Source organism: Sus scrofa, chromosome 13, assembly GCF_054392235.1.
Source record: "Sus scrofa isolate SSC_HxYL_T2T_F1_AM1 chromosome 13, Sscrofa_HxYL_maternal_Yorkshire_Landrace_v2.0, whole genome shotgun sequence".
Taxonomy (NCBI): Eukaryota; Metazoa; Chordata; class Mammalia; order Artiodactyla; family Suidae; genus Sus; species Sus scrofa.
The window spans coordinates 162,763,354-162,780,237 of NC_139395.1; the positions used below are offsets into that span (position 1 = coordinate 162,763,354).

General features: G+C 42.8%; 1 protein-coding gene and 1 long non-coding RNA gene across 2 annotated transcripts in view; one reads left to right on the plus strand and one right to left on the minus strand.

Annotated features, from left to right (window-relative positions):
• Positions 1-4,629: 4,629 nt before the first annotated feature.
• The window catches only part of PLCXD2 (phosphatidylinositol specific phospholipase C X domain containing 2), a 53,866-nt gene continuing 41,611 nt past the window's right edge, over positions 4,630-16,884 (minus strand). Inside the window, exon 4 of the mRNA XM_003358819.5 lies at positions 4,630-10,736. Coding sequence (XP_003358867.1) covers positions 10,577-10,736 — 160 coding nt within the window. The 3' untranslated portion in view covers positions 4,630-10,576. The remainder of the gene's footprint in view (positions 10,737-16,884) is intronic.
• Positions 9,031-16,064, plus strand: LOC146397738 (uncharacterized). Its single transcript, XR_014824867.1, has 4 exons — positions 9,031-9,245; positions 10,975-11,129; positions 11,800-11,919; positions 13,093-16,064. It is a non-coding gene; the product is annotated as an uncharacterized LOC146397738 (long non-coding RNA).

Sequence of the window (16,884 nt, forward strand, 5' to 3'; positions counted from 1 at the left end):
TTTCTTCTCTGAGGAGATGTTCATTTGTGCTGGATATTAGATTCCAGTTATAAGTGATATCATATGGTATTTGTCTTTGTCTTTCTGACTCATTTCATTCAGTATGAGATTCTCTAGCTCCATCCATGTTGCTGCAAATGGCATTATGTCATTCTTTTTTATGGCTGAGTAGTAGTCCATTGTGTATATATACCACATCTTCCAAATCCAATCCTCTGTCGATGGACATTTGGATTGTTTCCATGTCCTGGCTATTGTGAATAGGGCTGCAATGAACATGCGGGTGCATGTGTCTCTTTTAAGTAGAGTTTTCTCCGGATAGATGCCCAAGAGTGGGATTGCAGGGTCATATGGAAGTTCTATGTATAGATTTCTAAGGTATCTCCAGACTGTTCTCCATAGTGGCTGTACCAGTTTACATTCCCACCAGCAGTGCAGGAGGGTTCCTTTTTCTCCACAGCCCCTCCAGCACTTGTTATTTGTGGATTTATTAATGATGGCCATTCTGACTGGTGTGAGGTGGTATCTCATGGTAGTTTTGATTTGCATTTCTCTTATAATCAGCCATGTTGAGCATTTTTTCATGTGTTTGTTGGCCATCTGTATATCTTTGGAGAAATGTCTATTCAGGTCTTTTGCCCATTTTTCCATTGATTGATTGGTTTTTTTGCTGTTGGGTTGTATAAGTTGTTTATATATGCTAGAGATTAAGCCCTTGTCAGTTGCATCATTTGAAACTGTTTTCTCCCATTCTGTAAGTTGTCTTTTTGTTTTCTTCTGGGTTTCCTTTGCTGTGCAAAAGCTTTTCAGTTTGATGAGGTCCCATGGGTTTATTTTTGCTCTAATTTCTATTGCTTTGGGAGACTGACCTGAGAAAATATTCATGATGTTGATGTCAGAGAGTGTTTTGCCTGTGTTTTCTTCTAGGAGTTTGATGGTGTCCTGTCGTATATTTAAGTCTTTCAGCCATTTTGAGTTTATTTTTGTGCATGGTGTGAGGGTGTGTTCTAGTTTCATTGCTTTGCATGCAGCTGTCCAGGTTTCCCAGCAATGCTTGCTGAATAGACTTTCTTTTTCCCATTTTATGTTCTTGCCTCGACAATGGCTTTCTAGTGTTAGATGAAATTAGCCATCTCTGCTTGCTTAACAACATTTAAATGATACTTCATTCTCACAAGCACTTGAAAGGTGATGGGGTATAATTTTTTAGGATCATAGATTCTTTGAGGAAAACCATGGATCCTCTACCTGTAAAAAATGCACAGACATCTAAAATTTTGTGTGTCATTTCACGGCATTCCGGCCCCATGAAAGCAGATCACCAAGCACCCCCCCCCCATCTCTACCATAATATGTGGCATTAGTTCTGCACCTATCAGGTTGCTGGTGGGGAACAGTTTTGTAAAAGATGATCTGATGTCTTGCACTTCACAAAGTCCTAGAAATGAAACTTTCTGGGTCCTGATTGAGAAAACACCCACTGGGGAATCAAGGCAGGAGAGTCTTTAGGTCAAAAAGCAGAGACACTCTCAGGTTAAACAAAGAAGAGCTTTCAGTGGCCTCCTTTTGCAACAAGAGCTCTGCTTCTTAGGGCCTTTCTCCACAGGATCAATCCTATTCTTTAGACCCCAGTCCCCATAGATTAAAGCCATCTGCTAGCCTAAGGCTTCTCTCAATCACATGATGCTACCGGACAGAGGCTGACACTTCTGTGTCCCCCTTCCCTACCCATGTGCTCCCCAAACACTGCCCAGCTGTGCAAACACTCTGGTCAGACCAGCACTTCTCTTTTCCTGGCGCTGGTCCAGGCCATCCTGGGTGAGGTTTGAGGCACACGAGCTTTGGCCACTGTCCCTCCCTTGTAACCCTCCACCCTTTCTGAGAATGAAAGGCTTCAAGTCTTAAAGATAATAACACTCCTTTAGTCCTGGTGAGCAGATTTGCAGAGAGGTAAACAAAGGACATATTGCTGATCAAGAAGAATTCCTTTGGCAGGGGGAACAACAGCAAAAATCCAGGACGTGTAGGCATCCCATCCTCAGGAAGTCACAGAAAAGGAATCACTTTCCAAGTTGGAGAAATGGGGATTGCTCTATGCATGGCATGCTAACCCAGCACAGCAGTTCAGGGGACTGAGGGACTGCAGAACCTCTCTCTGAGTTAATATTGCCTGTGGCTAACATGGAGAGGGGAGGGTCTGAGCTTGGACTTCTGCAGAAACGCAAAGAAATTTCCCTTATGAAAAGAAAAGAGGTGATTCCTATCTCAAATAGAAATTTATCTATATGTTTATTTATTTAGTAAAGATGTTCAAAAACAGCCCAGCCAAACCCAATTCTCAGCAAAAGGGTGGTACAATCAATTGCAGTTTTTTTCAGCCTGAAAATGATCATAGACTTGGGTCATTCCTGTAATATCGTCAGAGCAAACTCTTTTACATTTTTTTTCTTATTATTATCTTCCATCATGGTCTATCCCAGGAGATTTGATATAGCTCCTTGTGCTACACAGTAGGACCCCTCACTGGCTACTCATTCTAAATGTAATAGTTTGCATCTACTAACCCCAAACCACAGTCCATCCCACTCCCTCCTCCTCCCCCTTGGCAACCACAAGTCTGTTTTCCAAAGTCTGCACAGTGAACTCTTTTAAAAATGCCAATCTATTTTGAAAGGAAATTGTAGATCAGTGTTGAAACACCCTGATCACTTTCTCAAAGAGAAGGTAACTACAAAATAAATATGATATAAACAAAATGATATTTAACATATGCTAGATACTCTTATCTTTTTTGGTTTTGCTGAATAAACAAGGATCAGAGAGATTTTTATTACTAAGCTGAGACTTTCCCCTCAACTAATCAGAATGGTTAAGTGATTCATGATATTAATGTTATTAGGATGTGGCCACCTTCCATGTCACATTATTTTGCCGGTCACCAGTGGTGTGACTCCAATCCTCTGAGCAATGCTTATTTGGTCCAGTGATTGTACAATTGTCTTTCACTGAATGAATCTGCTTTCTCTCTTACTAGTTGGTTTCCCTTAAATGATTTACAATAGACACAAGGGTCAGCAGTCGATCGTGTAGAAGAGACTGTGTCGGGGGCTCTTTGGAGGAGGTGGGTGCAGAGTCCCCACCCTCGTATAAAGGGTAATAGTTACTCTTGAGCGTTTACTATGTGCCAGGCTCTGTGCTAGATGCTCTCCATATATTTTCTTATTTGGACTTCTTGATAAGCCTTCATAGTTATATATCCTATGTCATTAGAGATATTGGTTTGCCTGAGATCACATGGCCAGGGCTGTGATTAAGTTGGGATGGACACCCAGGTCTGTGCATCTCTGAAATGACTGTGCTCATTTCTGTGTTAAGTAGAATGTTTATAACTCAGTTGTAACACCATAAATATCAGTTGTGATTTGATATTAAAGAGTTCATGTATAATGTAACAGCTCCATCGTCATAGGGGCAATTTTTCAACCCAAGAGTATGTTCAGAAATTGGAGTTAGGCCAGTGGAATCATTGCAGTTTCACCTGGCAGGTTATACCTGCTTCTCTTATGTTGGACCCAGCCCTGTCTACATCAGGTCATTTTATATTAAAACCAAATGGGAATGATTTGAAATGGTACTTATGAAAGCCAACCAGAAGGCAGTAGGGTGGATTTACTAAACAATAACTGAAAACACAGGGAGAAAGTTCAGACCATGACTGTATTCTTCAATTACTATAACTTGAATAGAGATATAATTACCCTTAATTACCTGTTCTAACATTCAACTCTATAAAATGAATAATTACTTAGAATTAATTTGATCTCTGCTAAATTCATAAACAGGACTTTCACCTCAGCTCATTACTTTTGTAGGGAATCGGTCAAAAGGAGAAATTCACTAAAACTCAGCAGACTCAGATAACTCTATTCCAAAGAATTAGGAATGAGGAAAATATCGAAATCTTCACTGCCAACAGAAAGTGTAAGCCCAGGGAGTTCCCGTCGTGGCACAGCGGAAACAAGTCCGACTAGTATACATGAGGATGTGGGTTCAATCCCTGGCTTCGCTCAGTGGGTCAGGGATCTGGTGCTGCCATGAGCTGTGGTATAGGTCACAGACGAGGCACAGATCCCACGTTGCTGTGGCTGTGGTGTGGGCTGGCAGCTGTAGCTCTGATTCAACCCCTAGCCTGCGAATTTCCATATGTTGCGGGTGCAGCCCTAAAAAGCAAAAAATGAAAACAAACTGTAGGCCCACTTCTATTTTTTCTTCATATGCACAGATACATAATCTCTGCATTGTTCTATTTCTGGCCTTTTGGAAACCTCTCAGAGGTGGTGGTCAGATGAGAACATGACTGTCTGGAAGACCGAGCCAAGCCTGGTAGTAACAGCTGGAGTGCTGAGGTGAAGCTTGGGAAAAGATGGGGGACAAGACTGTGTACACTTCATTCATGGCTCATCTTGGGACTTGAAGGCATGTGCAGCTAATTCCAGGATGTGCTAGAAAAGGCTGGGTCTTTATCCAATATACTGTAACAAGGCAGTTTATTGACGCTGCACCTGTAACTTTTTGAAATAAAGTTAGAAGGGAGTCAATAATACAATGGGCATACAGACAAAGGAAAAGTGCCTGTCAAATTTTATGTTTATTATTAAGTTTAAGCCTGTTTAGGTAGTTCAAATCAAATACAAGAAATGACATCATGTCATCATAGCTACTAAACTTTTTTCACAGTTAAAATGAGGTAATCTGGCTTTACAATGTTTTAGGTTGAATTAAGCAGTTTAATCCAGGTTACAAGAGAAAAGGAGAGAGACATATTTGAATGATTATTTCCAAGGGGAAAAAAAGCCACATGAAATGCATATGAATATTGAATAAGATAATTATTCCACAAAATACATATCAGAGTGTTTAGCAGCATATGTGCAAATTTTTCACTTGAATCTTAAAATTGGTATAATTTATTATTTTTTTTAACTTAGCAAACAGCATGCATTGTCATATAAAACAAGCATAGAGGACAAAATAGAATATCTAATAGAGCATTTACTAGATTCACATTATCATCTGAACTGACCAAGACTTATTTTCACTATGACAATCTCTGTATTTTCTAATCGCTAATCAGTGAGGCCAAGTATTACAGTTGGCATATACACAATACAAATAATGCATACACGGTCTGTATGTAATACTTATTAGGGTGCAAATTAGTAAGGATAATAGCAGCAAGGTACTGCTTTTCTAGAATATGTTCTAAGATTTATCGTATTGATACTACCTATTTATGACTGATGTGTTATTAGTGCTATAAACTAATAACAAATGTAAAACTGCAAATATACAAAGCTATGGAAGGCCTATTTGATTTTTCAAAGTGCTGTGCTTCTCACTGGGCTCAAGGCTTGTGAGCAAGCCCCAACTATTTGGATGAAGTACTGGCCCCCATTTCTGGGCTCCAAGCAGATAAAGTTCTAGTGATGGGGTGGGAGTAGGGGTGCAGAATAATGCATCTGAGGAGAGTAAGGTGCAAAACCCACTGCGATAAGAGTGCATTTGCACACCATTGAATGCATGTGCTTTTCATTGTTAAGTTTTACCAGCATCCTGTGATTAACAGTGTTCAGCTGATGACTAAGGATGGCCAGGAGGCAAGAGGAAGAGGAATATTTCATGAAAGAGATGGGAGGGGAAGAGATGGAAAATGCCTCCAGATAATTGATGGGGGCACTCAGTGGGAAAGAATTCCCGATTAAGAAAAGGAAAATATTTTATCCAAACTATGTGGCTTAGAAACTAGTTTGAAAAGCCCTAAGAACAAGTTTTGTTGGAGAAAAGGCTAGAATGCTATATCTACTGCAGGATAGAAAGAGTTATCTTAGAATACTTGCACAGGGTCTAAGACAAAATCAATAGCATTTTGTTCTGCACTCTTCTGGTTTAGGGCCAATTCAGTGATAACGGTGCTATTAGTATCACTATTTCTAGCAGAAAGCTAGAAGCCAGGGATAAGGATATAGTGGATCTAGAAGCAGTAAAAATCTGTTCAGTATCATTTGGAATGAAGGGTAAAGTTTCCAGCTAAATCGCTTATCACCCAACTCCTGTGTGTCCCAAGGCAACATCTGTGAGCAACGAAGCTCTGGCAGCAAAAAACGAGGAAGCGATCTGAGGCAGAGGGCAGAGATGCACATGGAAGGTAGTGGGACTTAGGGCCTCAGCCATGTCCCATGCAAAATCAACTTCTTGTCAGCTTGGACATGTTATCAATTTCTATTCACTTCCTTCTGGCATAACATTACTCAGCATGTAGTGGGGAAAGCTCATCTCACGAGCTCAGATATTTCTTTCAGCCCTGTTCACCTCATTTGACAAATCATGAGAGGTGCCACTGATGGGCTGGGTCTGTCACCCTAAGCCAGTCTCTTGAGAAATTAGTCCAAGGAGCATTTCTCTACAGATGCCACATGAGGAAGGTTACCACAACTGTGTACCCTCTGAGCAACTGTGTGCCCTCTCAGCATTTAGCTTAATTATTAGGGACCTGATATTTTGGGGGAGCTATTCAACTGTGATTTGCAAAACTGCAGACATCATCTTTATTCCATATGAACAAACCAAGGCAGATGTAGCACAGGATCATAGATTTGCTCTGCAAAGGGAGGCAAGTCTCACGGCTGTGCCTAGATCATTAGCCCTCAGCTTATGATGTTTCCCAGAACCTACCAGAAAAATCTGCAGTCAGCCAATGAAGAGCATTACCAGAACTTCAGCTGTGGCCTGAACTAGCTCTGCAAGATGGCCTGAGTTTGTGTAGTACTTTTGCCTCCTAGGAAAAGATGCAGTTCAATCTCAGTCAGTCTCTTCTGCTTCTCCACCTTCAGTTTAGCACTAAGCCTCCTAGCTGGGTTGTATGTAATCACGTCTCTGTGGGCAGCACTTTCTTACAGTAAGATTCAGGAAAAAACAAAAGTAGAAAAACCTGACACATCACAAAACATTATTTAATCCCAGAATGCTCCACTTCATTGTCTTCTTGAACAGAAAGATAAACTTTCTGATGTAAATATAAGGTCATGTTAGAAGAAGTAGGATTCTTAAGAGTGAGCATTACCTGGGGTCAGATCTTGTGCTTCCCTTTGAGTTTACATAAAATACTGGGTTTGGGCTGTGGCTTAACTGTTCTTAAGAATTCGGGGGTCTGGACTCAGCCCTAAGGAAAATAATTAAACTTAATTACCATGGAGTCCAATATGGAAAATATATAATATTTTTGACATAACTCTCTTAGATCTGCCATTAATTTAAAATTTAATCCTCAATCATTTCTCTCCCTTCCATCTTGACCTCTGTCTCCAAAACTAAGATATATTCTATACCCACAAAACCACAGGAGTACCTCTAAAGGGCTCAAAGTTCAAGCCTTTAAACACTGCTCTACTCTTGACTGTAGCCTGTGACTGTCTCCTTGCCACAAAGCCATGGAAGTGTGGCCATGTGGGAAGTGGTTCAGAGGGCCCATGAAAACCTCAGTCTACATTTCAGAATAAACATGGCCCCAAATCCTGTGAAACTAAACTCCTCTTTGGCTCAATCAAGTAGCTTTTCAGCTGATCTTGAACTTAATTCTGAGCAAATATGATAGCCACGTTTGATCTGAAAGTTCCCCAGAACTTGGGAGCATAAGTGGTATGATTGGGTCACCATTTTTTATTGTTGGCAGTTGCAGAATGAGTCATAGACCTAAAGTCTCTTTTCCCTCTGTCCCATCACCGCATCTTCTGCTTGGCCTGAGGTCGAGGAGCAGAACACACACATCCTTTACAATATGCTAAGCAGCACGGTCCTGCGGCAGAGTATTCTGCCAACGCAAGGGTATTTATCAAGAGTGAACTGTAAAAGATCCTCCTCCTATCTCCCAGAACTCCTGCACAAAATTTCAACATGGGAGCCAGGCTGGTGACCCAAAGCTGCAAAAAAGGAGTGAGGGCCTGCAGACTCCACATAGAGCAAGATGCCACACATGCAACCTTGGTACCATTTTTCTGTGCTTCTTTGTCATGCAAATGCTGAGGTGCACTTAAATGTTGCAACCCAAGTGAAGTGCAGCTAGACATTTTAAAACTAAAGGAGAAAATCAAGTAAACATTTCACGAAACAGTCAGCAGCCCTTGGGTGTCATTGACATCCTGGGTAGACACACCTGGCCTCATAGCACCAAACACCTGGACAAAGCTGAGGCTCAAATAAAACAGAGCAGAAGAGCTCTCCTCTTGCCTCCTTATCTCTTTGCCAAGTAATGAAGGATTGGAAGGGGGTGAAATGATCTAGTCCCTAACAATTGATCAAGTATTCAAATCAAGACCAAAATGAAACAAGACAACCAAAAAATGAAACCCTGAGGGTAGGCCAGGGAATTTCAGAGCTTGCCACGGGACTTTAATATCAGAATTGAAGGAAAAATTGAGAAAGTGAGGGTACTGGCTTTCTCTCTCCTTTCCAGAGAAGGCCCTAAAAATTTGACAATAAAACCCTAGCAATCTCTCTGGAAAGGGAGTCAAATGCAAGGAAAGGAAAAATTAAATCATATTTCCCCAGAGGCATCTGTGTTGTGACCTCTTCAAGCTGTGGAAGCTAAAGGTCAGGGCTTTAATTACTTGAAGCTAAGTAAAGGCTGGAAGACTTAGCCCTGGGGGTGTGCGTGTGCTCTGAGCAGCTCAGACAGGACACACCCCTCTGCAGGCAACATGCAAGGTCCAGCCATAAGCATCGGAGGATGGGAGTGGAAAGCTACCGGGAGGTGGACTGACCACCTGTCTAAATGCGCATACGGATGGGATTCCATGTTCTTCCGCTTTAAGAAGCCAGAAGCTAACACCTCCTGGGGGCTTCTCAGAGAGTTCTGCAGAGTGCATGCACATAGATGCCCAGTTTTCTTTCTGGCTCCTTCTTTTTCATCCTTCTTCTGAAAGGTTCCCTCAAGAAATGAGAGCTCTTCATGACCCATCTCGTCTTCTGTTTCAGTGCGGTAGCCTGGTGGTGGCTTCGCTGGTCTGGACAACACCCATGTGTGAATTCTGGCCCCCGCCACGACTGAGGGAACCGGGCCGTCCACAGCGGCAGGGTCAGAGGTCACTCACGGTCCTGAGATGCATGGTCCTGTTGACCGGAGCAGGACCGTGGCAGCATCTGGCCTGGGTGAGAAAAGTTCAGGAAGCTCTTTTGTGAGTGCTCTTGAGGTAAGAAGCACTGGAGATACTTAATCTATAAAATAAATAGATGAATAAATAAATAAATAAAACAACACAAGAGGGCTTTTTATGGATAAGCACCTCTTATAATAATAATACTAAAAAAAATCCCCGCTTGAGTTTCCAAGCCCTCCTGCAGTGGTGATTAGTCGGCTCAAAACAACCTGCAGAAACTAGAACAATCAAGATACGAACTGGAAATATTCCAACACACTGGGAATTTCTTGCTTGATGACACGCCGTCATCCTCAGTGTCCCCGAGGTAGTCTTGTTTTCAAGGAGTTACAGAACGGCTCCAAACCCGCTTGGAGCCGCCTCCTGAAATCCATTGCACTTTCCCACGCGTCCTGTGTCTGCCTCCACGGTGTCACCGACAAGGCGCCTTCGCTTAGTATTGTGTCCCACGAGGCAGACTCGAGTCCTAGGCAGCAACAATGAAATGCCATTCCAAGATCTGGCTTCAAGGTCCCATCCACAGAGGACTTTGCCAGAACGATGCAGCCGCTTGCCTAGCAGCTATCTGGGGGAAAGCTACAGAATTAAATCAAAGACATCTGTCATGCAACAGACATGCGTGTCTATCTCTGGTGGGCCCCAGGCTGAAAAAGATGTCCCATCACTGCTCCTTTCACTTTTAAGTAGGGGCCGAAAGAGAGGAATCAGTGTTTTAAAACTGGGAAACACTTTCCTGATACCGAGGACAATACGCACTGTTTATCTAAAGAATGAAGGGGTCCAGTTACCAAGCATAAGCACTGAGAACAACCCGTGGCTGTAATACCTTGGTGACAAATACATCTTACTCTCAGGGAAGAAGTGCTGACGCTCAGCACGCCTAGGAAAAACTGGTTCTTGACCTCTCTGCCCTCAGAGCTCCAGGCTGGTGACAGAGCTGCCACACAGGGCAGTCGACACCTGCCATAAACCATCCTTTTGAGCAGGAGTGACCTCCTGCTTTAGTCTTCTCTCTGGCTCAAATACAGCATCCTGGAAGACAACGGGCCACTCAATAGCCCAATGGAACTTGGAGACACCATTTCCATATTACATTCAACATCATATGCCATTGGGAAGAGCCTGACCTTGATCCCATGAAACACGCTTTCTTCCCTTGGACTTGAGTTTTTAAAAAGTCTCATGTGGGAAAAATGCAATTAAAAGCTCTGTGATTTTATCCAAAGGGCCCTGTAAGGAAGGAAAAAAAAGAATGTTCCCTCCTCTTACTCACTTCAGCATCACTGCCTGGGGGCCAACTTTACAGGAAACCCTTCAGAACCCTAGCCTGGATCAACAAATTCAATATTAAGTTAAATAAAAAATCAGCATTTAGCCAAAGCTCTGTCCTCCTGTAGAAGGTCATTCAATTCAATGACAGTCGTGGCAAAGTCCACCAGGTCCACAAAGTCAGATGTGATGATATTGACACCCATGGCTCCAGGCTTCTGAGTTTTCACCCAGTCCAGGATGGCAGGAAGATTCCTACAAAGGAGCGTGTTGGGGAAAGAAAACAAAGGAGCATTTAGAAAACAGAAACAGGAAGACAAAAACATTTTTGTTAATGTAACAAAAGTGTGTCAACAGAGGCATGAACCCCTTCCCCCCAGATTTGTCCATTTAATTTTATTTTTTCCTTTTTATTTTCTTTTTGTAATTTTTAAATTAAAGTATAGTTGATTTACAGTGTTCTGTCAATTTCTGCTAAATTGGTCCGTTTTAGTTTAAATCTCTTTCAGGTACAAAGTGATGTCTATTCCACTAGGAGATTGTACTTTCGGGGTTTCTGTGCTAGAAAAGGAAATTCTTTGCCTCAGTCACAAGAAAATGCCATGTCAACAGGACCTTGAAAAACTAAGATGAAGAGCCTAATTATTGGTGGGTTCTTTAATGTTGTTGTTGTTTTTTACCGTGAATTTTTTTTATCATGAAAATTTTGAAACATATCGCAAACACCGAAAGAAACCTACCATAAGTATATCCACCATCTAGATTCTACCACTAACATTTTACTCCACTTGCTTACCTCATATCTGTCCATCAATCCATCTTATATTTTTGACATTCTAACTGCAAACGTCTATACACATTACCCTCAAATAGCTCAGTACAAAGATCATTAACTAGGGTTCAGTATTTAACTTGCTTTTCTTTTGACATAAAGGTTATACCCAGCAAAATGCAAAAATCTTAAGTGTACACCAGTTGCATTTTGACAAATGTGTGTATATATGTGTGTGTGTGTATAAATATATATATATAAAACTCGTACTCATCTCAGTGTATGAGACATTACCAGCACCTGAGAAAATTCCTTCATCCATCTTCCCCATCAATCCCTGCCCCATCCTCCCAGAGGCAATAATTACACTGGTTTTTTTTGTTGTTGTTGTTGTTTTTAAACCACAGATTAAATTAACCTGTTCTAGAACTACACATAAGCCATACAATGTGTTCATGTGTTCTTCTGTATGAGGCTCTTTCGGCATTATGGTTTGGAAATTCATCCATGTTGTTGCATTGCATCGGCAATTTTTTTTTTTTTCAGTCACTGGATGGTAGTCCATTGTCCGAATATACTATAATTTATCCATTTTCCTACTGAAGGATAAAAGAGCTGTTTCCAGTTTTTGGATATTATAAATAAAGCTGTTATCGTCACCCTCATGTAAGTATTTTTTGTGGACATTTACTTTGGGTAAACATGAAAGAGTGAAATTGTTTTATTATATGTTAGGTTTACATTTGGTTTAATAAGAAACTTCCAGATAGTTCCCAAAGAGGTTGTTCCATTGTACAACTTTCTCTTCTTTTTTTTAATGATTTTTATTTTTTCCTTTATAGCTGATTTATAGTGTTCTCCCAACTTTTTACTGCACAGCAAGGTGACCCAGTCACACATACACGTACACATTCTTTTTTCTCACATTATTATGCTCCATCACAAGTGACCAGACATAGTTCCCAGTGAACTTTCTCTTCTTTTGGTAACACTGCCTTTGGTTGGCATCCTCTCCTCTCCTTCTTCCTCCGAAGCTGCCCTCCCTCCTTTGAGTGTACCTCTCGACATCTCAGTCTTTTCCTGGACAACTTGGTCAAAACATTGTGGCATTCTGTCTTTCTCTCTCTCTCTCTTTTTTTTTTTTGGTCTTTTTTTTTGCTATTTCTTGGGCCGCTCCCGCGGCATGTGGAGATTCCCAGGCTAGGGGTCCAATCGGAGCTGTAGCCGCCAGCCTACACCAGAGCCACAGCAACGCGGGATCCGAGCCGCGTCTGCAACCTACACCACAGCTCACGGCAACGCCCACTGAGCAAGGGCAGGGACTGAACCCGCAACCTCATGGTTCCTAGTCGGATTCGTTAACCACTGCGCCACGACGGGAACTCCTGTCTTTCTCTTTTTTGTTATGACAACTCCCATCAGTCCTGCCCCTCGCTCAGACTCTACAATCCATCATGGATCGGCTAAAATATATCTCATAACTCAATTTGCTTTTTTTATACTCAGAGCTGATCAAGACTTAACAGGCCATTGTCCCAGGGGTACTTCCATTTTTAACAAGGACTCTTGAAGACTTCATAACGCCCCTGATTTAACCATAACTTATTCACTTTCTCTGTGCCTCAGTCTCTCCCCCTATAAAGTGGGAATAATAATAATACTTCATATAAATGTGGGGGGAGTTAAATAAAGTAATATGTGTAAAGTGCTCAGAAGAGGGCCTGGGATGTAATAAGTACTACGTAAGTGTTGAGCACCAGAAAAGGAATCATAAATGGCAGAGAGATTTGGGGGTGGAGGTAAGAAACTTTCCTAAAGTGGTCACATCTTGCTGCTTAGGTGACAAAATGCTGTGACCTGAGAGTGAAGGGTCACAAATACAACCCTTCCTTGGCGACAGAGAGCTGGGACCCAGAGGGGTCCACAAGAAGGCCACTTGGTCAGCACGGAGCCTGAAGCTAGCCTGTGTTTAAGGATGAGATGCAGGCACCACCTTCTGGTCATCACGGGGAAATGAGAATGAAAGGTTTGGTCCAGATCCCCAGAGGCGACAGAGGGATGTGGAAGGACACCTGCGGTCTCCTCTCCGTGACAAAGAGCTCTGCGTCAGCTTCGGGTTCACGTGTCAGCCCTCTGGAGGGCCAGCATCAAATAACCAGGACTGCATACAAAGACATGGAAATGCTGAACCCACTGGGAGGAGGAGCCACTTTATTTTCTTAACTCCTGGCCTTTACCCAGAGGAGAGCTCGGAGCCCTGAGGCATTTAATCCGAGGGGCTGCAGGGCAGGGGCTCAGAAACTCCACTGCCCCTTAGAATCGAGGTCCACAGAGAGCAGGGAAGGTCCTCTGAGGGGCTGGGATGGCATGGCTGTTTTGTGCCAGGCACTGTGTTAGGCACTTTCATGTTAAGACTCCACAGTCTTGTGTGGTATTATTAACCCCGTTTAATGCATGAGAAAACCCCAGCTCAGAGACCTCAGGAAACTTGTCAAAGGCAGCCTGTTGTTGTATTAGTTTTCCAGGGCTGCTGTAAGAAAGCGCCAAAGATTGGGTGGCTCAAATAACAGAAGTTTATTTCCTCACAGCTCTGGAGGCCCCAAGTCCAAAATCGAGGTGTTGGAAGGTTTGGTTTGTCTGGGGGTCTCTGTCCTTGGCCTGCAGTTGGCCGCTCCACACCCCCTGTGTCCTCATAGGGTCTTCACTGTGCACAACATCCCTGGGGTCTCTGGGCATCCTAATTTCCTCTTCTTATGAAGGTACCAGTCAGATTGGATAAGGGCCCAGCCCAATGGTCCTATTTTAACTGAACCACCTCTTTAAAGGCCTTATCTCCAGATACTGCCACATCCTGAGGTACTAGGGTTAGGGCTTCAGCATATGAATTTTCAGAGAACATAATTCAGTCCATAACAGAAACCAGGTCAGGCTTCAATCCTGAACCTCTGATTTCTTTTCTGGGGGATGGGGTGGCAAACCTGCAGCATATGGAAGTTCCCGGGCTAGGGGTCAAATCAGAGCTATAGCTGCCAGCCTATGCTGCAGCAACGCAGGATCCGAGCTGCATCTGTGACCTATACCACAGATCACGGAAATGCCAGATCCCTGACCCACTGAGCGAGGTCAGGGATTGAACCCTTATCCTTACGGATGCTAGTCAGATTTGTTTCTGCTGCACCACAATGGGAACTCTGGGCCTCTGATTTCAGTCCGTGTCCCCTTCTATAGTCCCATGCTGCTGTGCCCTCAGGCTTAGGTAAAATTTGCCTTCATTGATGTCATTGGGAGTGTAAAGTTTCGCAGAATCTAGGCAAAACTACGGTAGCATTTCAATCAGAAGGGCTATGTTTTATCCCTGGGCCATAGTAGGCAGGTGCATGAAGCCCACTCAGGGGATACCCCTTAAGCCCTGAGCTCTGGTAGCCAAGAGGGGACTGTGTTTCTGGGCCCTAAGGACATCTCTGACAGAAGGCCACTCCTTCAAGACTTGGGAGGCAGCTGACAGAGTCGAGCATAATGAGGGGACAGAGGAATATGTTCCAAAAGAAAGAACAAGACAAAACCTCAAGCGAAGATCTTAATGAAACAGACATAAGAATGTCTATATTTTTCATGGCATCCTTTTAGAGTGATGAACCAAAGCAAACCAAGTCTCAACTCTGAGGTTAACCTAAGAGCTGGAGGGAAGGAGGAGGGGTTAATGCTCTGCTGAGAAAATTGACACTACATTTGTAGGGAAATATGCCTTGTCTTCTCCTCTCAGTCAAGCTGATAACTGGGTCCAGGACCAGTTTGACAGCACCCTATGTGCCTTACAACAGACCCTCTGGCTGTTGGCTGTCAGGGGAAAGCCCTGTGGCAACCAGTTCTTCCATATGCTTTTTCAGTAGCCCAGAGGAAGTGACAGCTACATGTCCTGCTTGACCAAAGCTGTTGATTCAGAGGGCTAAGAATGCTGATGCATCGCTGCAATATTCTTGTGACCAGCAGGGGGCGAGATGCCCCAGTGTCCTTCCAATCTCAGAGACTGCCAGTGGGTTAGGGCTCTGTTGTGCTAGGACACCTTGGCCTTAGACGCATGCACCGTCATTACCACTGAGTACAAGAGCCTCCTGCTTCATCTGCAGCCAGAATGAAGTTCCAGGAATTCACATGTATGAAAAGCATTGTGACTTTATGGATTCAGAGTTGTAACCAGTAACTGCGGACCAGATTCAGGTACTAGTGGGACAATTACAGGCCAATGGAGCGGAAAGGAACAAGGCACTGAATGGGCTATATCCAAGTGGGTGTTGAACACTGAAAGGGCCAACTGTCCAGCCATCAGAAGTCCACAGCTGAGACATTATACTGACTCTTACCAGCTATGTGGGTCCATGTCACTTAACCTCTCTGACCCATCTGAAGTGGGAATGAGGACATGCTCTAGACAAAGTGCCCTCCTAAAGGCTGGCTTAATTTAAGAATCTGATGAAATCATCTGCAAGAGGGTACTCTATTCAGAGTACAGTATACAGATATAATGTATCCCTATTTTTAAAGACTCACTCTTCATTATAAGTACAGCTCTCTGCACAGACCTTATTAAGGCATTTTCACAGTGCTATCTATATAGAATTACATGTTTGCATTTCCTGATAGATTGTGAGCTGCATGGGAGCAGAAGCTATATTATTCATCTTGTGTCCTTGGACCTAGCTCCTATTCATTGTTGAATAAATATAGATAAATAAATACTCATAATCCACAAATTAACCAAAGGCATGAGGAAAATGGTATTGGCTATATAAGCATATATTATTAAAACAAAAGTTCATAATTCTGGTCTTGGTTTATGAAATTCTCTTTTCCAAGTTAAGCACAGGTAATTCAGTTAAGACTTAGTGGAGCCACATGGAAAAAGGGGTTTCTGGTTCTGCTCGTGGCCAACAAAATCAGGAGCTCTAAGTTTGTTATCTAAACTCCTGCCAAGTGAACTCCTGTTATCTGAAGTCATGCTACCCAAACTCAGGGACATGTTTTTTTTTTTTTTTTTTGGCTGAATCTTTCATTATCCGAACTCTAGTGCTCAGCACCTAGAACTCAGGAACAAAAGAGATTCTCATAAATATCCCTGTTACCCAAACATATTATTTCTTGGCTTGGTTTGCAAGGGATGTCCTACTACCCAAACATATTTATAACATTCCCTTTATAGATATACATAGGCTCACCCACGTCCATGGAGATATATACCAGCCATCTTTTTTCTTGACAACACCTGTTATTTATTGGTGTCCAAGATAAAGAGCATCATCTAATACAACATTTCTGGAGCCTAACTGTACAGTCAGTCAGGATCTATTCTGCTCTGACGAAGTATCTGAAGCTCTGCCATGGTGGGTGGCATTCTTCCTATCTCTATATCCCAAAAGGGCCATCTCTGAACTCCTAGCACCCAGCACAGCAGTCTTAAATAATGCTTCCTAAAAGAGCAAGTGTGTGGGCTGGCTTAGAGGGCAGGGGCAAGAACATGAGGGGACCCCAAGCCAGATGTGAATGGACTCAGGGTGGCTAGGACTGCTCTGCCTCTCAAAATTCAGAGGGTTTATGGTATCATATGTACATTTTCACAGAGTATTCAGAGACCCT